Source organism: Perissodus microlepis, chromosome 20 (assembly GCF_051167445.1).
Source record: "Perissodus microlepis isolate ML-2025 ecotype Zambia chromosome 20, ASM5116744v1, whole genome shotgun sequence".
Taxonomy (NCBI): domain Eukaryota; kingdom Metazoa; phylum Chordata; class Actinopteri; order Cichliformes; family Cichlidae; genus Perissodus; species Perissodus microlepis.
The window spans coordinates 7,310,643-7,336,625 of record NC_140480.1 but is presented as its reverse complement, the minus strand read 5'-3'; the positions used below and the strand labels follow the sequence as shown (position 1 = coordinate 7,336,625).

The window sequence follows — 25,983 nt, the reverse complement described above, 5'->3', positions numbered from 1 at the left end:
GATAAAAATGCTTCTCTTTCTTATATCAGCTGTGCAGCCAACAGTTTCAATTTCAATCTGAAGATTTTGCCACTGTTACCATAGCAACAGACAGTAGGACTTTTCTTCATAGGAACTGTGAATATTTGGGTTATTTTTGTGAATGTTTGTACTTCATGTTATTCACATAATGATGTGACTGCATGGACAGTTAATCTATTAATTAAGTCCATAGTAAATGACGATGTATGCTGTAATATCAAGTTACACAAATCTTTGAAATTATACATTTACACAATATTGGATCTAAAATAGCTGATGGCTGACCTGGAATTTATGACCTGGAATATATATATATATATGTGTATATATATATAATAAGATGGAAAAACCTATTTAAAAATGCAAACATTTCATATATTTGTTATTAATGTTCACCCAAAGTGACAAAAGGAATTTGACAAAGGAACTTAAAAAAAATCACAGACAATGTCTTGAATAATCAGGCCACTTTCTTCAAACTGCTGGCATACTTGTGGTTCCTAGGCTATTTAAAAGTAGAATGGGGGTCAAAGCCTTTAGCTTTTAGGCACCTGTTCTGTGGAACTAGCTCCCATTTGGATCCTGGGGACAAACACCATCTGAGTGTTTCTTCTTCAATCACCTTTTTTCAGTTGCTATGTGTTTTTACACCACTCTGCAATTAATCATGAGTTATTACTTCCTGTTAAAAGGGAGTTTTCCCTTCCCACTGTTGCTGTGATTTGATGCCATATGAATAAAATTGAATTGAACCATTACATATATGTACACTTATATTTCATACATGGACCATTCATAGAAAATTATATAACGATCACTCTCTCTGGTGGCATAATCTCTTGCCATCCCTAGTACCACCATAGATTTGTACATGAAAATGTTGTTTATTAAATTAAGTTAGCATTAAGACTTTGAGCCTAGCTAAAATTGACACTGAATATAAGTTCTAAAACTAAATATACCACAAAATGTTACCCCCCAATAAAAAATAGTTAAACCTATAGCATCAAATGGCTTGATTTGTTGTTGTCAGTAGCAACTAACAGTGCAGACTTCTGATATTTTGTGCAGATTTAAGCATGTAAAACTAAAAAGTGTGTGAAACTGAACTTAGACTCGTATTTCTAACTCATCCACTTCCTGTTTTCTTTTATACTTCTTGGGCATAGTGCTTATTTATTATATAGACTACACAGTACACAACATCAAACTTCACATTTTTTTATGTAACTGAAATATTTAATAATTTGGGCTTAAGCCAATAAGAAAGTTACAGACTGTGTTTATATGAAAAATGTATAAACATGTTTATTAAAATACATCAAATACAGAATCAGAATCAGAAAGACTTTATTTATCCTGTATTTGATGTATTTTATTACAGAATTTAACACCTGCATAAGTGTAAAGAAATGGCTTTGATTTTGCCACCCTAACTGATTTTCATGCCACCCTAAGAACATTTCTCTAGATCCGCCCCTGCTGCTGAGGGTCTCAGAGGTGTTTAAAACTAACACATGGATTATTCTGGAAGGGGTGCAGCAGCTCTGTCTGCCAGCAGGGGGAGCATCGCGTCTAAGACTGTCAAAGGTTTCTGACTCAGCCCCTCCTTCCTTCCTCTCTCGGTGGTCACGCTGTCATTTGTCGACGGCTCCCGTGCTCTGACAGAAAAACCGGTAAAAATGAAGATTTGGACGTCAGAGCACATTTTCAAGTGAGTATTTCTTTTTTTTGCGGTAGTGTTTTATAAAGTATGGTTGTTAAGTTGGCTATTTCTTCTTATATAATCAGTTTTCGTGGCTCCGTGTGCAGTCTGGGCGAAGCTTGCGGATAAGTTAGATAACACGAAGGCGCGCCGCTTTAGTCGAGTTACCCAACGCTTTTAGTTTATATTAGTTATGTTTAGAAATGACTTTTGACTTCCCACCGCGTTTGATGTTTACAGCTGAAGCCTGTATTTGCTACATGTATTGGTTTTTGAAATTAAAGTGCCCTTTACCCGAGTTAACTTTTGCCGTTAGCTTTGTGCTGCTAACATTAAAGCTAATTTTTTCGCCTTGAATACGATGACTGTAATTATGTTTAGGTTTATTGTAACATTTCAGCCTTAGAGGACTGTTTTCAAATGCTTTCCCCGAGCCTTGGTATTTGTTACGGGATAAAGAAAAATTTAATTACCCGCGTGTTTGACATTATGGACGGGGAACGTTACATAACGACCGGTCTGTCGTTTAAACACAATAAACGGTATATAATCAGAGCATTGCTGCTCGTTTTACAGCGACTGATAAATAAAATCAGTCTGGTTGCTTAAACCCTCTACTAGAAGTTTCCAGAGAAAAGCCGTGTGTGCTGCTGCTGATGTGAGTCTGCGCTGTGCAGAGGGGGCGTTTCTTCTCCCGCCTGTCTGCAAACACAGACGCTATTGTGATTCACCATCAGCGATGTTGTTACATTCAAATGTCCCCATATTTGCAGAAAATAATTTTCTCCTATATTATTACCTCCTAAATTGGGTTGGAAGTTAAGCGGGTCGTCCGCTAACTTGAATGTTTGAGACAAAGCGCTGCATAAATAGATCTGACTGTTCGGAGCCACAAATGCACCACATCTGCTGCTTGCATTGCAAGATACTAAATGCACTAAACCTTTTCTCCAGCCAAACAAGTCAAATCAAGCGATGTCTATTAAATATCTGTTCTAGTTCACTTGTACACTTGTTCTGATGGAGGTAGAGATGCACAACAACGCAACTGGTCCTTTTTGTTGCTTGTAAGATGAGTGGAATACAGGCATGGTGGATTTTTAAGTAGTGTTTACCTTAGTAACCTCAGAATCTAAGATGTTTTTCCACACTGAAGAGCACAATCTCAGCAGCAAGCATTGAGTCATCTTCAGAATGTTAAATTGCCCGTTTCTAACGATTCGATTCAAACAGCCACCCATGGGAGACGGTGACCAAGGCTGCGATGCAGAAGTATCCCAATCCCATGAACCCCAGTGTCTTTGGTGTGGATGTTCTGGACAGAAGTGTGGACACTGAGGGACGGTTACACAGCACCAGACTGCTCAGCACAGAGTGGGGGCTCCCTGCTTTGGCCAAGTCGGTGAGTTAAACGGATAAGAGAAATGATCGACGTGTTTTGTTCAGACTGGGTAAAGTTAAGTTGTTTTTCCTTGTATCATTTCAGAGTTGTATTACTTTTTTATTTTATTGTTTCCTGCAGATGTTTGGGGTCACAAGAACATGCACGTATGTCCAGGAACATTCAGTAGTGGACCCTAAACAGCAGACCTTTGAGCTGCAGTCTACAAACGTGAGTAGGATTGAGAAATACTTTTATTATGCTTTATCAATACAGACATTAAAGCCAAATTGTTATGGAAGGATGTAACTGTAACCTGACCTCTGCAGTTGTATTTACTTGTCTAATCAGCATTTCTGTCACTATAGATTTGATGTGGTTGCTATGTGTCACCTTGTGGCAGATGCTGATATAAAAAGACTGATTTCAGGTGTGTTTTGTCCTTACAGATTTCCTTTACCAACCTGGTGTCTGTGGATGAGAAGTTGACATACAAGCCACATCCACAGGACCCAGAAAAGTAAGGGACTCATTTTTATCTTTCTCATCAGTTAAATTGAAGTTAAAAAGCACAACATTAAAAAAAACCCTTAATATTATTGCAAAAAGGTTTTGAATGTTTAACTCCAAGATTTTTAAAAACAAAAAGAAACTCTACAAAGAAAAAATTTGTTTCAGCTGTGTTTGTGACTTTTCTATGCTTGCATATTCAGGACAGTGCTGACACAAGAGGCTTTGATCAGTGTGAAAGGCGTCAGTCTGAGCAACCACCTCGAGGGTCTCATGGCCAAGACCATATCCGTCAATGCCAGCAAGGTAAAGCTGCCTTTAAAATCCTCCTTAAACTCACCTTGATAATATAGTTACTCTTCTGATTTTAAAATCCTTATCACTGCGCGTTATAATGTGAAGCATTTGTGTCTGTTTTAGGGTCGGGAGGCGATGGAGTGGGTAATCAGACGGTTAAACACAGAAATCGAGGAGCTGACCGCCACTGCTCGCGGTACCATGCGATCCCCCATGGCGGCAGCAGTTGCAGATAAATGATCTGGATCTTCCCGGTTTCTTACTCCACCATCATGAACCGATGGGCTTCTCTGTAATTTTCCCCTCAAAGGGGATCCTCATCTCATCTGCCAACACAGCCTATTAACCACAGCCCCATCCTTCAGCCCTGCGTTTGTTTGTCATGAGATCATTGTTAGTCCTTCCTCAGCAGTTTGCGCCAACAGACTTTTACACCAGTCAGGTAGTGACGAGGAAGCATTGAGCTGATGACGGTTTAAAAAAAAACCCAACAAAACGCCACTTAAATTGGACTGCACTTGAAGCTCATATGACTTGGTCTTGTGATATGGAAACTTTTTTTAGAATTGAATTCACAGTGTGCCTCTGAATCATCTCACCGGGTTCTTACTTTTGTCTCTCACATTTCATCATCGCTTTCAAATCTTCATAAACAAGCAGAGGATGGCTCGATTGGAGCAACTTTGATGTCAACCTTTGGATTGATTGACCATGCTGTGCACAGCAAAGCTGACTGAAATGTCTCAAAACCAAATGCTGCCATGCACACAGACTGTAAAAGAATATGAAAGTAAAGGGGAAACTGGTGGATGGATCAGATACCGTGTACCTTTGGGTGATGTTTCCAGCATAGCAGAAACACTTTGAAGAAGTGCAACTTCCCTCAGATCATGGGTTAGACTTTGAGGTCTGATACTGATACTGCATCATAACTGTGTCAGGGGTCACAGGAGAGTGAGAGAAGGTGTTGTAGAGCAATGAAGGCAGCTTAGACTTGTTATTTAACAAACATCTCAGTGCATTTAAACTAAGTGGAGCAGACTGTTGTTTAGTTGTTTGTGTTACTAATGCATGACTACTGGTGTATATGCCACAGCTGTCAGCACAGTGGACCGGACTTTGGAAGCGTTTTTTTTTTTTTTTGTTCTTTTTCTTCACCCACTTGTGGGTCACTGTGGTCGAGTTTTGCTTCAAGAATACTTGATTTCTGAATTCAGTTTTTTCTTACAGTGATGTGCTGTATAGTTAAGTGTTACAGTATGAGAATGTAAATACTTGAATGTTTAACTTAATTTCAGCATATATACTTTAAGTGGCGGCAAGTCCTCGAAGGGTGCAAATTAAAAAGAAAGAAAAGAAGAGTGGGCACTGAGCAACATGTCAGGATTCACCAGTGTTTAGTGTGTTGTTAACGCTCACCAGTGTTGTGGTGCAGCCCTGCAGGGTTACGTTCAGGGTCACATTCTGTGCCTACATGAGAAATAGAAATAACCAGTTTTACACCCCAGAACGCTTTATTCTAACTTTATTTGTGGCAAACGAGCTCTGTGTTATTTGATTGTTATTTATTTTATATTTGTAACATTTACAAAGGCTGAACTGACCAACTAAGAACTGTTGGCTTGTGATGTTGTGCAAATTTGGTGCAGTTTTCCCCCCCTCTTTAAATCTTTCTTGTTTGTGTCATAGAGAACTCTCAGGTACTACATTGTTAACAATGGTTAGTGTCCCTAATAAGTTTTTCAAAGACCACAAGGAGATGAAAGAAATGTTACATCCCTTTTTTTCGTTTCTTTGTTTTTGTACTTACTATAAAATGTACAAAGCTACAAATAGAAGTTTACATGAGAAGGGTTTGTGGTACATCTTAAGCTTTATACAGTGTTAAAGTGTCCCTTCTTGGATCTCAGCAGCATCACAGGTCTTCCAAGATGCTCCATGGTTAGCTTTCTGTTTCGACAGCATTACATGCGTACTTCCAGTTTGACTCAGCATTTAAAACAGTAACTGTCTGGTTTTCAGTTTCATCATGTGCAACCCACCTCTTGATCATTTTGTCTAAAACCTGACCCGTCCACACAGTCTCATTTCATAAAATGTGATGTTTTTCTATGGGGAACATTTTGAGAACAGTGGCTGTAAATAGGCTTGTATTGATACTTTGGTGGTGTTACATTCCAAGAATGTGAACGTGGAACAAAATCTAAAGTGTGCACACTGAAATGTTACAAACTAAAGAGCTGTCATTGTTTCATGAACACGGTGTTGAGGATTTGTGTCAAAGATTAAATGGGTTTAAATTATGTGCACTGCTGTCTGACTTTATGAATCAAACACCTCTTTTGTAATTTTCCTTTTAAAGACAATGCCCTCTGGTGGTAGAATAAATAATGCAGTGTACTGTCACCAGCTACAATAGGATTATCTATTAGGGTGCTTTTTTTTTTTTTAAACTGTATTGGTATACCCAACAGTAGTTCACCTGCTAGTTAATGCAAAAATCTAATCAGCCAACCTCATGCTAACAACTAGATGGATTTACACACGTAGACGGGCTCAAGGTGACCTGCTGAAGCTTAAACTGAGCATCATAATGAAGAAGAAAGGAGATTTAAGTGACTTTAAACAGCGTGGTTGGAGCCGGATGTGTTGATCTGAGTATTTCAGAAACTGCTGATCTGCTGGGATTTTTCTCCACACAACCGTCTATAAGGTTTACAGAGACTGGTCCAAAAAAAGAGTTCAGAGGAGAACGACAGACTGCTTCAAGCTGATTTGGAAGGCAACAGTAACTCAAAACACCGCTTGTTACAACAAAGTATGTAGGAGAGGCTCTCTGAATGCACATCAAGGTTTTTATAGTTAACTAAAACTAAACCAAACATAAAAACTAAGAACTGAAAAGAATTAATTAGAAGTATTTTCCTTACTGTTAGTATCTGAGTTTAGTACAAATGTTATTAGAGCTGGACTAATGAGGACACTTTTGGGTGTCTACAAAAGTCAATGAGTTAACTGCTTTAAAGAAATTCTATGTTTTTATTGTAATATCTGTACTAGTTTTCCTAGAGCTTGCCTCTGACATATGCTCTTTGTGCTATAATAATTAAAAAGACCCAAACTAACGCTGAACATTTTCAAACAATAAAAACTAAGGTGAAACAAGAAAATCCTCCCTGGAGACAAACTGAAGCTAAACTGAACTAAAAACAAAATAATCAAAATGAAATAAAAATAAAAAACTAATTAGAAAATACAAAACTACAATAACTATGACGCACATCGCATTGAACCTTAAAACGGAAAGCTACAGCAGCAGACAAGCACACTGGGTACATCTCCTGTCAGTGTGCCTCTTCTGATAATTCACCATGCCACAAAGTCATCTCAGTTGGTTTCTTGAACATGAAAATGAGTTCACTGTACTCAGATGAACTCCACAGACACCAGACCTCAGTCCAGTAACCACAAGTCTATTTTTTTTTTTTTTTTACAGGGAATTGGCACAGCGAACAAATCATGTCAACATGGACCAAAACATCTGAGGAAAGTTTCCAGCACCTCGATGAAGGATTATAAGAGGCAGTTCTGAAAGTAAAAGAGGGTCCATGAGGGTGTGCCTAATAAAGTGACCGGTGAGTGTACGTGTCTATAAAGTCCTCTAAAGTTATGACAGAAGTTGTTTTTAATCCTTTATTCACTCGTCTTCACATCATTATTTTCATCAGAAAATCTAAAAGAATTTTTAAAAATAGATGTTGTCACTAAGAGAAAAGAAGTCTAGCAGCTCCACCTAGGAAGCGTTTCAAAAGTTGCAAATAAGATGTGCAAATTTCAAGCCAAGTTTTTTTTGATTATGTACTTCAAAGCATGATTTTCAATCCAGACTTGAGGAGACAGCATTGGGGCTGTTACTGCAGATCCAGAAACATTCATTTTGATTGGTGGTCGGAGGTTTGATGAGGAGCTGTGACGAGGAGCAGCCATGTTTGGTGTTTGTCAGTTGAAGTGTCTCTACGTTAGCGACACCTGCACGTCTGAAGAGATGAATATGAATCCCTGTTTGGGACAAAGACAGTGGTCAGCCCAAAGATGAATTCTGCTCCAAGTTACAGATTCATTCAAAGACCAAAGCATCGGTCCTAATGTGTGTTCTCCTAAAAATACAGACCTTCTCCTTCTTCAGAACCGAGTTGACCAGCTGTGCATGTTTTGTCCCGAGGACAAGCAATCCTTCTCCCAGTTTCTCTGTCACAGAAAAAAACAAGTCAGGAAAGGAGCGACACGGTTTCCACACAGCGAGCCTCCCCTTTGTTAGATTGAAGAGAAGGGGAAGTGCTTCGTATCTGCCCTGCGTCGCTCTAGTTTACGGAAAATGCTTGACATAATACACATTGTTTTTTAGATAAATGTCATGAAGAAGTGGAAGTAGCACAAAGTGGGAATTGGGCAAAAATGAAGTATCTAAGACTCACGGTTCACTTTAGACAGTACAAACTTCCCCCCCGTCCTCGCCAGGGATTCAAGAAAGTCAGTCTGCAAAGAGAAAAACACGCTGTTGACCTGTGACCAACAGAAAATCTGCTGTTTTTACTTGTTTATTTAATTTTGGGGACATTTACCTTGAAAGTCCCCACTTCACTCGACGCAAGGGTCAGCGTCAGACTGGAAGAATACAGTGTCATTATTTTTAGAATGAAGTTTAAGAAGTTGAGCTCAGTTTTGCAGTTTAACACTTGCTTATGCTTACTTATCCATCTTCACAGAGCCTTTCAGTTTTCCGTCATCGATCCACAATTCGCTACTGAATTTGGAGTCCTGGAACCAAAAAAAAGGATTACATTTCAGCAGCAGCAAATCGTAATTTCTGTTACCATTAATCTGTCATATTTTGTAGTCGATCAGTGATGTTAAGAAAATGTCAGAAATCGTAAAGAATGCATGCTGCAGTTTAAGTTAGTCCAAACTTTGATATCAACCCTAAAGATAATATAGTGAGTACAGCGAAGGTCCAACAAACAAAAGTACTCACAACATTGATGGTGAACACCGGGATCTGGGTACCATTGGGTAGGATGACGGAGGCCTTCGCAACAGCCTTGATGCTGACGTTAACGGCATCAGGCTGGATGGAAAACTTTGGAGCCTCTTGGGCATAAACCAGAACACTCATCAGCATATCTGGATACATCTCGGCAAGCTGCAAAGTGAACAAGTAACAAGTGTAAACACTTTATTCTTGACTGTATCGAACTTAAAGAGAAAGTAGTATAAATTAAGCAAACTACTTCTAAGTAAGTGAGGTAACGGAGTCCTGATGAAACCAAATAAGTCATAGATGAAGATATAGACACAAAGCTAATCATATGAACTGAATTAAAGTGTTTTTTTTAATACGTGAAAAGACAAAATCACACAAGAGGCCACAGAGTGTTTCATCGACTTCTCCCGGAGGTCATACTAGAAAAGGGATGTTTACCTAAGTACTTGAGACAGGCATGGAAGACATACTTCCTCTCTTAGCCCATTTGTAAAATACTTTCACTTCCACGATAGCAAAACTTAGCTGTCTTGATCTTTTAAATAGTTTTTGTGACTAGTTATCGGCATAGTATATGTTTGTTTTTTAAGCTGGTTGGTTTTATCATGCTTGTCATTTTGTATGCAAAGATGTTTTAACATATCTGTTAAAACATCTTTGCATACAAGCTTCTGAATGAATGACAAATGTAACGTGATCGTTGGTGTTAGACGGATCGGTCTGAGGATTCCATAAACTGCTGATCTGCTGGGATTTTCCAGCATAACCATGTCGAGGGTTTACGTGAATGATGTGAAAAAATGGTCGGAAAAAGAGGAAATATCCAGTGAACAGAGAACAGTGAACTGTCCTCACAGTCACCCAACAGAACTGTTGGGTTTAACACTTAAACCCCGCTGACTCAGAGACCAATCACTTGTGTACAAAAGCAAGACCACAGCGCTTTCTGTCTTTTACTTGCTGCAAGGGGAGAAGCTCTTCATCTGAGCTTAGCCCAACTCCAACTCCCGCCTTCCTTCGCAGCTAAAACACTCATATGTGAACATGTGTCGTGTGTGTCTGCAACAGTGAACATGTGATGTGTGTGTGTGTGTCTATGAGCATGTGATGTGATCAGTGATATGTGAGTGTAGGTGACACACAAAATTAACTCTATACATTTTTATTTTATTTTAGTTGGGTTTAAAAATGTTTACAAAATTAGCTTAGATTTTTTTAAAAGTTTTTTTTTATGTTAGCCTAGTAAAATCTTTTTCTAGCTTTAATTTTTCATTTAGTTTTATTTAACTATATCAACCTTGGTCAGGGTGCTTTGAAAACATTAAACGTGAAAACTAATTGAAAAATAAATCTGAGAGAATGCAATGACGTTTGAATTATCGTTGTTTTGCAGGGTGAACATCATCATGTAGTGTTTCTGGGATTACTTTTCAGTGTTGCCAAATGTAACCCTGACACAAACAGACTTACCTTTGGAATGAATTTTCCCAATGAGGTGGTATTCAAGTGCACTGGAGATATCGCAGGGATCTGAGAGGATAAAATAACGTCTCTTAACCACACACTTCACCTCAAACTTGAACTGTTTTGCTTTTAACTGTCTTTTATTTTTAGTATGTGTGTTCACTTACCATGCTGTCATTGATGAGGAGCTGAAGCAATTTAGCCGAGAAGTATGCATAGGAGGCAGAGTTCAGAGTGAAATCAGACATGCCCACTGATAGCATGTAGCTCGGCTCGTCCGGCATGGTGAAAGGCTGGGCCTCAAAGGGAGGCTCGACCGGAGCTTTGATATTGTAAAACTCCCCCTTTAATTAAAAAAATTGATCAAATAAAACTAAATATCATTATTTTGAAATTCTTATTCCTTTCTCAATGTTTTTTCATAAGCTGTCATTATAAAATATAGTTGCATATGTTGGCTTGTAGATGGACTGTTATCAGAAGCCCGGGACATTAACATAGAAACTGGAAAATGTGTATCCTTACCTTAAGGCCCACATTCATACTTGAAGCACCAATGATAGGGATGTCAGTGAGAGGAAGGGCAAGATTGAGAACTTTATTCACATCGACTGAAACTGAGCAGAGTGAGAAAAAAAGCATTATTCCTTTATACATTTAAAATGCTGTTATTTTATTATTCTGTTCACTAATTTGTGGCCCACGGTTTTCCTCTTTGTAATTAGGAGCTGCAGTACCGTTCATGACATGCAGGAGGTTCTCAAAGCTTTCAATGTTTCCTTCCACACCAGGGCACAGCTAGGGAGAAAACACAGCAAAGTCCTGGTGTTTTAACAGCACATTTCAGTGAACATTATGTGATGATCATACAGAAAAGCTCAAGCATCCACTAACACATGCGATGAAGCTGTAGAGAAGCACTCACTCTTTTCTGTATTTCATTTCTGATCCGTCCCTTGAAGTGTTCCACAAACGGTTGGAAGATGAAACTATTCACAAATAGAAAGCCAAGGTTTACATCATACATGAAATCCCCACCACCTCCCCGTGTCTCCCTCTTTCTGCTCTACTGTACCTTGCTCCACCATGAAATTCTATGTCCACATCTCCAACCTGAGAGTCACAGCTGATGCTGCTGACAGACAGATGCCCGTCAGCTTCTTTCCCCAGCTGCACCACAGAGGTCACATCTACGTTAAATATAGCCATATCAAACGTCCCGCCATCGTGTCTGGATATACAAAATACAAAAACAGTGCATTGTTGGTGCTGGTGAACACTTATTCACACAACATCTGCTTTCAAAGGCACTGAAACATCTGTCACTTGTGCATATGTGGCATATCTAATAACAGGCATCTGACAGAGTTTACAAATTAGGCCTCATGTTTAATATAGATGTGAAATGTTCCCTCTTTACTTCTCTGCTTAGAGAACATTCAAATGTGTTACATGGAAACTAAGTTTGGAAAAGCATCAGTAGATTAAAGCTGTAATTAATATTTGGGTTTAGCGCTGTAAGTTACTCTAACCCTCTGTTGTTAGATGATAAAACAGAAAGGATCACAGGTTTTGTAAACAGCTTAAAATACAGGTGATAAGCTTTCAGGTTTAACATAACTCAGATGCCAGCTGTGTTAGAAAAGGCGAGCGGAACCTCACCTCGCCAAAGACTATCTTTAAAAACACACTATAGCTTCAAACACTTACTATCACTATCACTAACACTTCCTCATTTATACTTCATGTCTGCTTCTGTACATTACAGATTTAAATCACACTATAGTCACTGTTTTTTTTTTTTAAAAAAAAGGATGTGTTAAAAGGGATGATCAGATTGTCTCACGTGTTTTATTTTTTTGTTTTTTGGATGATGATTTGTTTTGTACCCAAATGGAACATGTTAAGAAATTACACCCTATAATCCTACTGTACAAAAGCTTGTATTTTACACGTAGAAAACTCACATTAAGCCAAAATGTGTTCTCCACCCGCCTGTTATTGCAATAGAGAGGTCTGAGATGGTTGTCTTGAATCCTGGGGGATTCTGAAGGAACTCGACAGAAGGCTCTGGTAAGTCACATTTTACTATGGTGATGCTAGAACGCAAAGGGAGAGCAGAGACAAACATGAGGTTACAAAGCTGAAGAATATCAGTCATGTGAGTGAAATAAAGACTCCTGCTGGCTAACATGCATGTGCTGAAATTTTCATAACAAATGCTGATTCCTTCTATAAAGGATATTTTAGATTCTTAGATTTTGTACTTGTAGAACATGGAATGCAATCCTACCCTGTTAGAGTGTAGTCAACGTCTCCGAATATGATGTGAACACTCCCGGTGATGTCAGGGAAAGTGATTGTACTCAACCTTTCCTGAATCCAGTCTGCAGCTGCATGCTTCCCTGGGACAAACAGCACTTGCATAAAATTTCAGTTGTTGTGAATAAAACTGATCATTTATTAACAGACTTGTGTTTACACAACCTTAACAGCTAAGTGAAAGCAAGCGCTGATCCCACATGTCCTTACCGTACTGAAGCCCCTTGTTGGTCAGGACAACTTGCACTGCAGGATTTTCTCCACAAACGCAGGAGAGGAGGCCGAGCACTACTGTCACAGATAGAAGCATTTTCCTCTGCTGTTTGTGGTGCAAACAAACAGTGCTGCTGTCAAAGACATTTATATTTTGGTGTGGGAAAGTAAACTCTTAACTCAAACGTGCACAGCAAACCTGTTGAGATAAATCACACAGGTATCATACCTGAAATGCGGGATGAACTTGCCAAATTCAGCTCTTCAGAGTTGCTCAGCATGTGCAAACATGTCGCCTCAGCCTCTCCGTGCCGTTTTTCTCCTTTAATTTCCTGTGTCACTGAGAAGTGAAACTCACAGACATCTAACAATACCCCGGGCCCCTCCTGCACTTGTTCTCTGTTTATGTCGGTGTGACAAAGAGGAAGCAGTTGTTTGATTCTGCCCTGTCTGCATTGAACACATGGGCGGTATTGCTTCTAAGAAAACCAATTTAGATTAAGCCAAATAGGACTGATGAGCAGAAAGAAAATTTCCCCTCCATCTGCACTGGAAGCACAGCAGCCATAACCAGTAATTTTTGGAGGTAGATTAAAAGTATTCTTTAAAACAAAAAAGTCACTGTACCAACATCCTCATTCTCAGAATAAATGCAAATCATAGCTGCTTGCTTATAAAAGGAAGTGAAATTTATCTGTTTACTTTTAGATTATTTAACTTTTTTTTTTTTAAAGTTAAACAGCAGTCGTGCTCAGATTGATCACATCTACAATAGGATTAATAACAAATGTGCTATGTTTTCCCACTGTTTGCTACTTGCAGTTTTATAGGTTTATGCTGTCTGTCATGAACTGATTATACTGGAAAATGTAGAAATGTACCTCCACCCCACTTTCAGTGCCTCCACTTCACACTGTGAAAAGGAGAAGCGGCAACAACTTATTCTTAATGAGGAAGTTTAGCAGAGGTTAATCTAAATAAAGAAGAGAAAAGGTAAGAAAAGATTGAAATCACCAGCCATAAAATATCTCATTTATTTATCTCTTGATTCAACAAATACTCTTTTGTCTCACATACCATGATTAGTTCCATTAATTCACAACTGACAAGTTCAATAGGAACAGAATATTATCAGACATTTTTTTTTTTGTTCTCCATATATAACACAGTTAGGACCCACTTGCTTGCACTTGAATTCACGTCATCCAGAATGACACTTGAAACACCAAGAAAACAAACAGCAAGGACTACTATAGGCATAAAAATGAAAAGAAACAAACAAAAAACAAACACAAAACCAAAAACCGACTGGAAAAAAAAATCATTCTGTTCAAACCACTACACACAAGTTATTCATGGTTTATGGTGCACCATCTGATCGGATGGGTGCTTTAGTCTTGTATTTTCTCTGAAGTGGGGGGATAATGATATCTAGCAGTTCAACAAACCAGTAAGAACATAATCACTCCATTGTTTTTCCACATATTTCATTCCCCAGATATAAACACTACACGCACACAGTTAGACCCGTGCCGGGCTTTTTAACTGGATCTTTGCATGAAGACTGACACTTGACAGGCTTTTTAAAATGCCTGCATATTCATTCACCCTCTATCATGCAGGAGGTTGTGTTCCTCTGTCCAGTTAAAGAAACACGTTTTCTGGAATGAGTAGACTACTTTACACTATGACTGTAGAGTTTATTATTGCACATTATCACGAAGGCAAAAATAATAAAATAAAATTTCACACAAATAATCCTCCTCAAGAGATTATGCCAAGTCCTCAGTGCGGTATTTTCGTCAGGAGTGCGTTATTTTAGGACAATTGCCCTTCACAGGCCCTCTCTGAAGTTCTCAGTCGTGGATGTCGTACCTGAACGCCTCTATGAGACCTTCAATGGAATGGATGAAGCCAGATATGGCACATATGCCCCCAATGATGAAAATGGAAACGTCGAAGAAGACGTGGTGCCACAGGAGGTTTCTCCATTGGAGCTTTAGGTGGAAGAGGCTTGGCAAGAGGAAGCACAGGCCAGCACCGGTGAGGCTCCCAGTTAAGCCCATAAGAAGGGCGAAATGGGGGACAAAGACAGCCATAAGCAAGGTAAAGACCACCAGGGCGACTCTGAGGCCCAGGCCCCATGATTTCAACTGCCCTCCGGGGCCGTAGCAGTCTGGAAAGAGGGCTCTCCCGCCATCCTGGAACAAAGATTTCTCTAGAACTTCAACTGCGGCAAAGAACGGCAGAGGGTAAGAAAGCAACGCCTTGGAGACGAGGAAGAGATTCACCACAGCCCGGATCGTTGAAGGCAGGTTATCCGTGATGACCTCTTTGGTGGCATCTGCCCATGTCAAGTAGGCCACCAGGGCGAAGAGGCCCTTGAGGACGCAGGCCGCAATGTGAGTCCAGTCCATCATGCAGTGGAACTCACTGGGCTTTTGCATGTTTCCCTCCAGCGATGGGAGGAAGATCTGGGAGGTGTAGCTGAACACGATGATGCCGATGGAAATGGGGAATTTCTTCACATCGATGTAAAACTTGACCTTCTCCCAGGCCCACTCTCGAGCCCTGGAGAGGCAGTAGGCAATCACCAGGATGTTGATGACGAAGTGGGCCAGCGTGCAGAGCAAGCTGAACTTGGACACGGCCTTGAGGTTCTTCAGGAACGCGCATGGCAGGAGCGCGGCCGTGGCCACCACAGACCAGGCTTTCTGGGAAACTGGAAACCCCGGGAAGCTGTTGTACATCAGGTTTCCGCTGACCACCACGTAAAGAATGCACGTCATGACCAGCTCGATGATCTGAGCCACGTTCACGACGTGGCCGCCCAGGGCCGGGAAGCGGGGCGCGCAGCAGGCGTTCGCGATGTCCACGTAAGAGTCCCTCACGCGCACTTTAATGCCGTCCTCGTTCTCTTCGTACAGACACGCGATGAGGATTTTGCCAGTGTAGCAGCACACCACAGCCGCGAAGATGATGAGGAAGAGGCCGAGGTAGCCGCCGTGGAGGATGGCGTACGGCAGGCCGAGGACAAACATGCCCTGCGGAAAGAGAAGCGCAGTTAAGTGGTAATGGACGAGACCCACATCGCAGTGACAGGCCGAGCTAACCCAGGCATGCAAGGACCAGCTCGTCTTATATAATAACAGCCTAAATTTATATTTAAAAATAACGCAACAGGAAAAATTGTCACCACAGATTATTTTAAGTTAAACTGCAATAATATGTCCGATACCTAATCTTTACTAAATAATAGATCGAATTAAAGCGTTTAAGGAAAATTCCAAAACGAATTTTCAAATTCATTTGATTGAGCTTTTTAATTTGATGGAGGCTCTGATAAGCACGTGGGTGCTATTCAGCCTCCAGGCTATCAAAGTCAAGCAGATCCCGCCTGCACCTCCACTGATAAAAAGATTTGAATAAATACATTTTAAGACCCACTCACTGCAACGGATTTACGCTCAAACCACGAATTCGAGGTGAAGCCGAAGCTTGGATCTAACTGATAAAATGTAGCTTAACGGGCCCTTTACATTTGAAACCTTTTATAGTTTCATCGCACAAAATTAAAGGTGACTAACTCTAATTTTGGCTTTTGTGGAATTATTTGCATCCCATGAGCATCATCCTATTTTCCAGCTTAAATATTAAATGTGAAAATATGAAGTCTTCAAGGTGACTTTATGTGCGGTTGCAGGCCTAATATGGCCGTGCAGCACATGGTACTTTTGCACTCACGAGTGCAGGATGACAGTAATCACGGCCTACCTGAATGGCGTTGGTGACGTTCCAGCCAGCTTCCCATGACGTGATTTTTGGCTTGTCTTCTTCCAGAGAGCCTGCTGTCTTCAGGGACGAGGGCCTCGGCCCAGTGCCGTCTCTCTGGTAGTGGCTGTCTCCCTCCAGCTCCCCATCTCCCTCCATCTGCCCCCCTTCCTCTTCTCCTTGAAGGACATCCATCTGCATACCTTGCCTGTAGTCATAATCCAAGTCATCGCACTCCGCGAAACCCAAACCCTCCTCGTCCGTGGCGGCCTGGAAGCCCAGTCTGGCGAACACCCCACTGACCTTGGCCTGGGATTTGTTGGACACCGTGTGGGCCGCATTGGTCAGTTTGTTGGTGAGCTTGTGTCGGATTAGGTGAGCCATCTCTTTCCGAAAGAAAATCCGTTCTACAGTTAAATAGGACGCGTAAAAAGCGCAGATTCAGGTGTATGCAGGACAATTTCTTTGATTGTTTTACTTTTTTTTTACCCGCTACAGTGAAACCATGCCTGTTGCCTCTTCGATGTGACTGCAAAATAAACTAACCAGCATTCTAACGGCTGCCTAACCGATTTACTCAAAGCTTAAAAAATATCCTCAGCTGCTTTTCTTGGCTTGTTTATCCATATTACCTCCCTTAATAAAACCACTCCTTGGCATCTGCCTCAATGAAGAAGCGCCTGAGATCAGACACAAAACGAAAAAATATTTCCATTCGTCGTTAAAAATGTCAATTTTGCATTTTTTCCTCCCCACATACACAAAGCAATCCTCTCAGTTTGGAGTCTTGTTGGTGACAACGTGAGCGCAGGAATCTCCGCATCACCCAGAGAGGGAGAGAGGGAGCGAGAGGGGCGTGCACGTGTCCGCACAGAGTGCCAGTGTAAGGCTCGCGCGCAGCAGAACCGTCACGGGTGGCGTGGAGAGACATAGATAGAGAGAGAGGGAGAGAGAGAGAGATCTCATCTGGGGTTGACCGACCGAACGATCACGAAAATAAAAGCGTTCAGGCCATTTAAAACATCAGTGTCACAGAAGTGCGTCTGACATCACGCATGAATGAAAACACCAGACATTTCACCTGCTCATCCCGTCAACAGGTCCACGGACACCCATACCAACAAACGGCGGGTGTGATGTCCTCTGTGATGGCGAAACAAACCTCCACCCTTTATCCAAACCTGCTGCTGTGTGGCTGTGTAAAAATAACTGAACTGGAAAGGCTATTTTTGAGTTTCCGAGTGCTCGTCTGGACGTCTGGAATACCTCAAATACGCCGATATGACAAATAAATATTGCAGTCTACAAAGGCGTGAATAATCGCGATATTTTGCCTTTAAAAATTAATGAAATTAAAAAAAGTCTCTTCCAACACTTGAAATCTATCCTAATTTAGTGAAATGAAGCACGATGACTGCGCCATATCTCGCTACATCAATCGACACAGCGCACAGCGAATTTTCTGTTTTCTGTAAAAGACAAAAGGCCCCAGCGTGCCACCTTTACATTTTTTTATGTTCCTACATAAAACATGTTTTGTTAACAACAAAAAATATAGAAGAATATTACACATTTCCATGTGTAATATTTTATGTAATGAAAACAGAAGAGGTGAGAGAAACGAAGCATGTTAATTTGAGGCAAATATTGAAATGAGTAAAACTTAAATTTATCTCAGGGTTTATTTGTGTGTCACGTGCACGCACACAGCAACAGACTTTGCGTTTCCTGCCAGCAGCTCTACTCCAGATGAGCGTGATCAGCAGGTTGGGGGAAGGATGCAACTCGTTGCGCATCCTGCTGCAGGCCAGTTGCTGAATGCGCACCACGGACAGTTCCGAGGACAGCTCCGCGGACAGCTCCACAATCACACAGAAAATATGTACCAAAGAAGCAGTTGTTAAAATGCAACACAACACGGGCAACATCGAATATATACAATAATTATTTTCTCTCGTTGAGCTGCTTTCATCTAAAGACGAGGTTGAAAATCTCAGTTTAAGGGAATATTTCTTCTCCACCTCAGATGTGATCAAGCGCTCTTAGGCGACTGTTGTAGTGATTTGGCGCTGTATAAATAAAATTGAATTGAATTGAATCCTTGCGAATACAAAGCATCTCATTTGTCCCTCCGTAATTTGCTGTGACAAGACAGCAAAACTGTCATCACATTTTTGCCTCTGTGGCAAAAACGTAGCCCTCCGTGGCAGGAAGGCTGAAAAATACAGACATTCTCCCTGAGCTGTGATTTTTGAGCTTCTAAAATATGAACAATCTTTGTGACGCCTGTTTACAACTGTGATTAAATTGATTGCAACTGTGATGATCTGAAAAGAACAAACCATTGCGAAACACAGGCCCAAATGTTTCAACGAGCATCATTACGAGAAAAAAAAAACGGGCGAGAGATCTAAATTTAGAAACGAGCCAGAGGACAGTAAAAGTTCCGCATATTTTCATGCTTGGCTTGAGCTGCTTTGCCAGCTGCTATTTGTGTTCAGGCCAACACAGTTTTTGTTAGTGAGTGTGTGTCATCATGTCTGAGTGTGTGTGTGTGTGTGTAGGACGGTGAGGAGCTGGGATGAGACCTTGAGGCGCTTCTCCCTCCCCCGTGACACGCGCAGTCCCCGGGCTAACGCCGGGACAGGATCGCTGCAAATGTCACACACACGGGCGCGCACACGACTGCAAACACGCAGCTCTGGTACATTCAGCTCCATCCGAAATAAAAACTCGCTGCTTCCACTCGAAAATAATATCAGTAACAGTGAAACAGATTAAAAAGGGAAATAAAAGTGATAAAATAAAAGCCCGGATTAAATCCTGTCGAACAGGATATATTTATATTTCGCTTCCCTTGAAGAAAATAAATCGATTTTCAGTTTGACTTTTTTTTTTCTTTCAAACTGAGCTACTTTAGCACTGGCTTCTGGGACGAGCAGTTTAGCTTCCAGGCTACAAAAAGAAGGATTAATTCAGACTCCGTGTGTGTGTGTGTGTGTGTGTGTGTGTGTGTGTGTGTAGGCCTGAAATAGGAGAGGCACACAGCCCCGTCTAACAGCCGTGCAGTGCTGACTGGGAGCAATAATCTCTGATAGTTGCCATGGCCACAGTAATTGGACAGGGTGTGTGCGCGTGTGCTTTGAGATTTCGGAGAAAAGAGATTTTTTTCAGCACCGGTCGGGTTTTTTTTTTCTGTCTGAAGGCTTAAATCGAACCTTTCCCTTCATTAATGTATAAATTAAAGCTGCACTGTTGAGAAACAAACAGACATTTTTATATGCAGCTGCATAAACCCATATCAAGCAACACCGATCCACTGATTAGTTAAATAGAAATCATAAAATTGAGAGGAAAAAAAAATCAGAAATAAACACAAAAAAAATCATGAATATTATTATGTGACTGTAAATATATTTTATTGTAAATCCAGTGTCTCACATGTTGTTTCGAGTCCACCTCGGGTAAGTAGAGGAGTGAGGGAATGTAGGCAGTGGATCAAACCACTGTGAGGCGTTTCATGGGGAGGTCAAACGGCATTGTTGTTGTTTTTTTTTAATCTATAATTAGCACATAAGATTTCAGTGCATTTTATTTTATTTTGTAACATTGTGGATTTCATTGCTCACAATGATGATTTGCAGCAATGGAAGCGAAAAATACAGTTTCACTGTTTGTGGGTTTTTTTTGTCCCCCCCAAAAGTCGGATCTTGTTCCCTTCTATGACTGTAATTTCTGCACATGGCTCCACTGAAAATTACATTCATTACTACTTGATTTTGTTACACACCTCACTTAAACCCCAGCAACCCACCCATGCTTATATCAAGGTTTTTATTCTACAATGACACACTGGCAGATTCGTCTGAAAGAACAGAGTTTGCTGCAGTTATTCGACCACACTATTTTGGCCTGTGTGGAAATACGAAGTTGGATTGGCCTATCGTGACTAATTCTGGTGGCTGTGAATGGACAGGTGCTTTTCAGGGCGGGGTTTGTGAATGAGCACGTCCTTCTACAGCTTTGCTCAACCGGATGAGAAGTTGGATAAGCCAGGCTAGTGAGAACACCTGTATGGCTGGAAGGCCCAAACGTGTATTATTTTTCTTAAATACCCAGCGGATGAAATAACCAATAACAAATTAAATTTTTAGAAATACTTTTTTTCACAGTCTCTCTCTCTCATACACACATATCTGATGCATGGATAGTGACAGGTGCACAAACACATTCATCACTCTGTGGCCCAAAAAGATCTGCTAGGCTTACAGGGCCAGGCACTGAAGAGAGCGGTAGTGACAAACCCTGTGTGTGTGTGTGTGTTTTGGTATGTGATGAGAGAGAGAGACAGAGAGACAAAGGAGTGCAGTGTATGCGTCTCAGCGTGTGTGCTTGAATGCGCAGACGTGACAGGGCGCAGAGGAGAGTCACAGAGGTTGCAGCGTGCCTCTGCTATATCAGAAGTGTTCAGAGTCAGAGTCGTTACATAAACCGGTCTCTCTTCCTGCTTTCTTCGTTTCTTCACACTACCACAAACGCAGCAGTTACTGACAGTATTATCTGATTTGCTCTAATCGCAGTAATTCTTTCCCAAACCTTATCCTCAGCCGAATCTTATCCCAACCTTAAACCGAGTTTTCAATCAGAAATCTAGTTACATTACATTTGATTTGATCTCAAAACACGCGAAGACACATGACTCTGTCCAAACCAGTGCAAACGAACATTTTTAAATACTGCAGTGCATTCTGTAGTATGGATTATAAACCATCCAACCAGGGGTTCACTGGAAATCACTGAAAATGCGTGTGTGTGATCAAATGATCAGTTAAACAAGTCTGTAAAATGACGGTTTTCAGCGAGTTACACTCGAATTAAAAAAAAGAGAGAAAAGAAAAAAGAAATGAGGAAAAATGTACTTATTGGCTTTGGCACTGCTGCAGGCTTCTTAATTGTGCTCCTGCCAGAAATGACACAAACCTAAATTTGACTTTTAATCCAACTGTGACATCAAAACGACCAAGGATGGTTAAAGCTGCCTCCTAAATTACAAAAAGAAAAGCGATAAAAGGAGGGATGTCTCCTAATTCTGTGCTGATGTGGGCCAAAAGAAAGTTCTGTGTTGCCATGACAACGGAATTAAAATGAGTTCAGAATGCTGTGACTCACGGTCACACACTTAATCCACACTGACGGATGTTTTTCCTCCCAAAACTGTGTGCGGGGAGAAAAAAAAAACCAAAACAAAAATATTCTGAAGTCTGTAGTCACGTCCTGCTGTAAGGAGGTGAAGCCCTGCCCATTACCCACTACCCACTGACTAACTGCATCTCATCATAGTGAGACTTATCGTCACTGATAAATCACCGATGTATTCATAAACATTTTTAATGAAACAGGACCTTTATAACACGCCCCCTCCCTTTCAGTGGGAACTGTCTGTTCATTCTTCCACAAAATGGAGGCTGCCTGGCATCACGCGTGGCACTCCCATACTGCTTGTAGCCTATTAGTTGCCCCCTCCTCACCACTGCTGCCTGGATGACAAGCACAACAAGCATAAAGCTGCAAGCGCTGTGCACAGACAGCAGCACAAAGTCACGTCTCGCCTCCTAGGAGGAATGGACGACAGAGTGTGTGTGTGTGTGTGTGTGTGTGTGTGTGTGTGTGTGTGTGTGTGTTTTTGAAAGGACAGAAAGTAGAAGGGGATGAATTTTTCTCTGTGTGTGGATAGTATGGATGCGGTTGTGTGTGTGTGTGTGTCTTACCAGTGGTATGTAGTCATGTGTGTGTGTGTGTGTCTGAGAGGGTGATGTGACCCAGATCTGCTTATTAGCATCAGGAGGAAGGGGGCGGCAGTCACTTAGAGCTTTGTGCCTGAGCAGTGAACTGTGCCCGTGCTTTAGTGACACACCATCATACTGTAACCCCCCCCATCACACACACACACACACACACACACACACACACACACACACACACACACACACACACACACACACACACACACACACACACACACACTTCGTTATCTTCCTCCCCAACATGTCTCTGCTATCCAGGAAATAATGCTGCCCCCAAAAAACATGTTATCTGATTATCTGTTTAAGTGTCTTTATATTTGAGAGAAAAGCTGAATAAAAAGTGTATCATAATAATAATAATAATAATAATAATAATAATCAGCAGAGCTCCTTTGCTGGATTTGCACAATACTGGCCCTTCAGTCTTGTATTTCAGTCTTCAGTATTTTAATGGTTTAACTGAGTGTGTTTGCCTTTTGTGTGCATTCGCTGTGTTTCAGTTTCACAGGATGTGAAGTAGATGAAGTGTACATTTGCACATGGTGGGCATAATGGTTACAAAAACAAAGTATAAGAAACTGCAAGAAGAAAAGATGAAGATAAAGAAACGATTCTTCCATTTTAATACTTGACAAAACATCTTTTTTTGCATCTCGTGTCTTATTTTTTGCCACTGTGGGTTCCATTTCCATTAAGATAATGCAGCGGATGGCTGATCTGAATGGAAGCCGACTGGGATGTACAGTAGCTCTCATGTACAGGTGCCCCACATATCCAGCTGAGGCTTTGCCTGGTCAGCTGAGAGTAACAGGATGGCAGACGGAAACAATCCAGGAATTTTACTGGTGAAATAACAGATTTAACGGCTTCAGCTGATACTGCGTGTGTAAAAAATAAAATAAAACAACAATTGTAACATGTATTTTAGTTTGCACACAGACTGAAATGGCTCCGGTGGTTAGAGCCAGAGCTTCAGACCAGGGGGAAAAATCTTGTGAAAGGCAATTATATTATTCTAGAGAGGAGTTAAAATTCTTGTATTACGAGATTGAATATATAGACTTATCAAAAAAAAATCTGTATGTTTAATAACAGATCTAATCCGAGAATCTGGCTATAATAACTCAAATATGAACTATGAATGAAAATATGAGCACATGAATTACCCTCACACGGTGACGTACGACCTCTAGTGGTGAAAGGCAGGTATATTTATGTCACTTTTTCTATAAATGTGGATACAAATCGTGGTAATGTGCGTCTCTTTCTGCTGCTGCGTTCCAGCACAAGTTTCCAACATTAGTACATTTTAAACATCTACGCTTGTCTGCTACCACATTCCCACACATTTTACCCTCTGTTTTTCGGGACCCATTTCCAAGGGCGTAGATTTGGTTTTGGCATTGTTGGGAACGGATGATTCAACCACCGAACCCTGTCCTGTTTCTTTTTCCCCCCCTTCTTGATAAAAAAAAAAGGAGAATATACTTGCGTACATATGCTACTCTACATGCTTTTAAACCATTTAATTTATATAATTTATATAACCATTTATATGTGAATATATAATGTTAAATTACTATTAAACAAATGACTAAGTATTTTAGATTTTAGTTTATTTCAGCCATATTCCATATAAATCAGGTAAAAAAAATAAATAAAAAAATAGAGTCATGACAATAAAAGAATATGACTTTAAGGACTTAACAACATTACTTCAGTTATACTGCACCAACATCTCTTACACATTAGCACTAAGGGAACACTGAATGACCTGGTGGTTTTTGTCCATAAAACTACTCCACAAAGTAAAAGATCTCTCAGCAGAATTACGCAACATTTTAGCCACACTATTGCCCCGATCAAATCAGTGAGCTGGGATTTTTTATTCTGAACATGAACTACTGTTACAGCAACAGACATGGACTACTGGTGCCCCACACAACAACTCAATGTCCACTATGTGAAGGAGGCAAACACATGCCTGCTCCTCTCATTAACTGAGATAAACTGCTGGCATACTTGTTTTACATCTATACTGTCCAGTCTCTCCTGGTGGACATGGCATACAGCAGCATTGTTTAATCTCATTTGAGTCATTGTTAACTTTAGCCATGTTTTTAGTCTTCTGAGAGCACTGAAGCTTCTTTAGCTTCAGTGCTCTCAGTCTCAGTACATGCGTTTTATCCTCAGATTAAAATTATTATTATGTGCTTGATGTGCCTCACCTTTGGCCCTGGCTCTTCCCCTCTGACTGCACTAGGACATACTGCCACCTGATAAAATAACACATTGATTCACCTGACAAATAGGACATACATGACAATAAGAATAAAATGTGTAGCTGCTTCAGTGTTTGTCAATTTGTGCAGATCTTGACTCATCAGTAATGTTTGTAGGGTGAGTGCATTTTTAAAACAATTTGTGCAAACTGCACTACAAGGTGGAATATTTGACTACCTCATGATATTTTGTCTCAAAAATATGAATATGTTAGTACCACTAGGATGAAATTATTGTGTCACCAACATTTTAACATTAGACATATAATTTTAACAGCCTCTGTAAACTAATATCCTGGCTTGCTCGAGGCTGCCGTTTTCCCTGACAGTTTCAATCAAAATTAGAAATGCTACTCTGAGATTGAGATAACTAATAGTGCTGCATGTTGTGCAGTTAGTTTCCAAAACACGTTATTCATAGTTACATACAATTTTAGACTGATGTGGGCCAAAGCCTAGCATAGCCTGTAACGTTATTATGACGGACACATTTTATGAGTGAACTTGACTTTAAGTGACTTACAGGTTTCTTTGAAAAATACTTTCTTATATCCAGGTTCTTCCTTTTTGCTGCCATCCTCCTCTCTTCCTCCAGGTCCTCGCAGCGCAGGATTGCCGCTGCTAAAACTAAACAGAGCTCCCTGAAAGGCACAGCCAATCACAATGGCCATATTTGTCACATGCGGTAGGACTCCAGTAGAGAACGTAATTTAACTCTTTCTGCACCGCTGGGTGAATGAGACGTTGACAGATCGTTTTTTTCTTTCTGTCTGGCTTGTTTTTCTTTACTCGAAGAGATCAAATTATTGGTGGGGACAATTCAATAATCGCTGGATATTGGTGGGGACATATCCCTTCCGTCCATGCCAAATCTACGCCCTTGCCCATTTCTCATTCCCAGCTGGAAATTAGGGATGGGACATAACAAATACAGCTTTACATATGCGGATTATTATCAATGATGACGTCAAAAAGACTCTCCGCTCAGGGAGCCTCGGTTACATTAGAAGACAGGACGTTTTGGAAGATGATGAAACGTTTCAGAACATGATCCCTTTTGGCTTTATTGGACAGGACAGTGCTGACAGGAGACAGGAGGGTGGGGAGAGAGCAAACGCGGGATGACATACAAGAAATGGCTTAATAGATCTAATAGTAACAGAAGAGAAGAC

General features: G+C 40.7%; 3 protein-coding genes across 3 annotated transcripts; 1 reads left to right on the top strand and 2 right to left on the bottom strand.

Annotated features, from left to right (window-relative positions):
• The first annotated feature begins 1,616 nt into the window (after positions 1–1,616).
• Positions 1,617–6,217, top strand: LOC146364004 (PRELI domain containing protein 3B-like). The gene is made up of 6 exons (XM_084916590.1): positions 1,617–1,735; positions 2,960–3,128; positions 3,249–3,338; positions 3,557–3,627; positions 3,821–3,923; positions 4,038–6,217. Exons 1-6 carry the CDS (start codon positions 1,704–1,706, stop codon positions 4,152–4,154), a joined length of 582 nt encoding a protein of 193 aa, XP_084772716.1. The 5' UTR covers positions 1,617–1,703; the 3' UTR covers positions 4,155–6,217.
• A 1,376-nt stretch (positions 6,218–7,593) lies between these two features.
• On the bottom strand, positions 7,594–13,321 carry bpifcl (BPI fold containing family C, like). The gene is made up of 16 exons (XM_084916588.1): positions 13,184–13,321; positions 12,952–13,060; positions 12,713–12,824; positions 12,387–12,518; positions 11,495–11,650; positions 11,345–11,408; positions 11,157–11,217; positions 10,945–11,036; positions 10,587–10,763; positions 10,426–10,485; positions 8,947–9,114; positions 8,665–8,732; positions 8,537–8,579; positions 8,390–8,450; positions 8,086–8,162; positions 7,594–7,973 (listed from the first exon to the last, which is right to left on the bottom strand). Exons 2-16 carry the CDS (start codon positions 13,049–13,051, stop codon positions 7,929–7,931), a joined length of 1,416 nt encoding a protein of 471 aa, XP_084772714.1. The 5' UTR covers positions 13,052–13,060; positions 13,184–13,321; the 3' UTR covers positions 7,594–7,928.
• Positions 13,322–13,958: 637 nt separating this feature from the next.
• Positions 13,959–17,901, bottom strand: LOC146364002 (vesicular inhibitory amino acid transporter-like). Its single transcript, XM_084916587.1, has 2 exons — positions 16,729–17,901; positions 13,959–15,998 (listed from the first exon to the last, which is right to left on the bottom strand). Exons 1-2 carry the CDS (start codon positions 17,107–17,109, stop codon positions 14,811–14,813), a joined length of 1,569 nt encoding a protein of 522 aa, XP_084772713.1. The 5' UTR covers positions 17,110–17,901; the 3' UTR covers positions 13,959–14,810.
• Between the last annotated feature and the right edge of the window lie 8,082 nt (positions 17,902–25,983).

Excerpts from the sequence above, each read along its gene's own strand:
- LOC146364002 (XM_084916587.1), bottom strand. The coding sequence starts at position 17,109 with ATGGCTCACCTAATCCGACACAAGCTCACCAACAAACTGACCAATGCG. Across the intron at positions 15,999-16,728 it reads ACGTCACCAACGCCATTCAG|GGCATGTTTGTCCTCGGCCT; the intron begins GTAGGCCGTGAT and ends CTCTTTCCGCAG.
- LOC146364004 (XM_084916590.1), top strand. The coding sequence starts at position 1,704 with ATGAAGATTTGGACGTCAGAGCACATTTTCAA. Across the intron at positions 1,736-2,959 it reads ACGTCAGAGCACATTTTCAA|CCACCCATGGGAGACGGTGA; the intron begins GTGAGTATTTCT and ends CGATTCAAACAG. Across the intron at positions 3,628-3,820 it reads CATCCACAGGACCCAGAAAA|GACAGTGCTGACACAAGAGG; the intron begins GTAAGGGACTCA and ends TTGCATATTCAG.
- bpifcl (XM_084916588.1), bottom strand. The coding sequence starts at position 13,051 with ATGCTTCTATCTGTGACAGTAGTGCTCGGCCTCCTCTCCTGCGTTTGT. Across the intron at positions 8,451-8,536 it reads GTGAAGTGGGGACTTTCAAG|ACTGACTTTCTTGAATCCCT; the intron begins GTAAATGTCCCC and ends TTCTCTTTGCAG. Across the intron at positions 8,163-8,389 it reads TGTACTGTCTAAAGTGAACC|AGAAACTGGGAGAAGGATTG; the intron begins GTGAGTCTTAGA and ends TTTCTGTGACAG.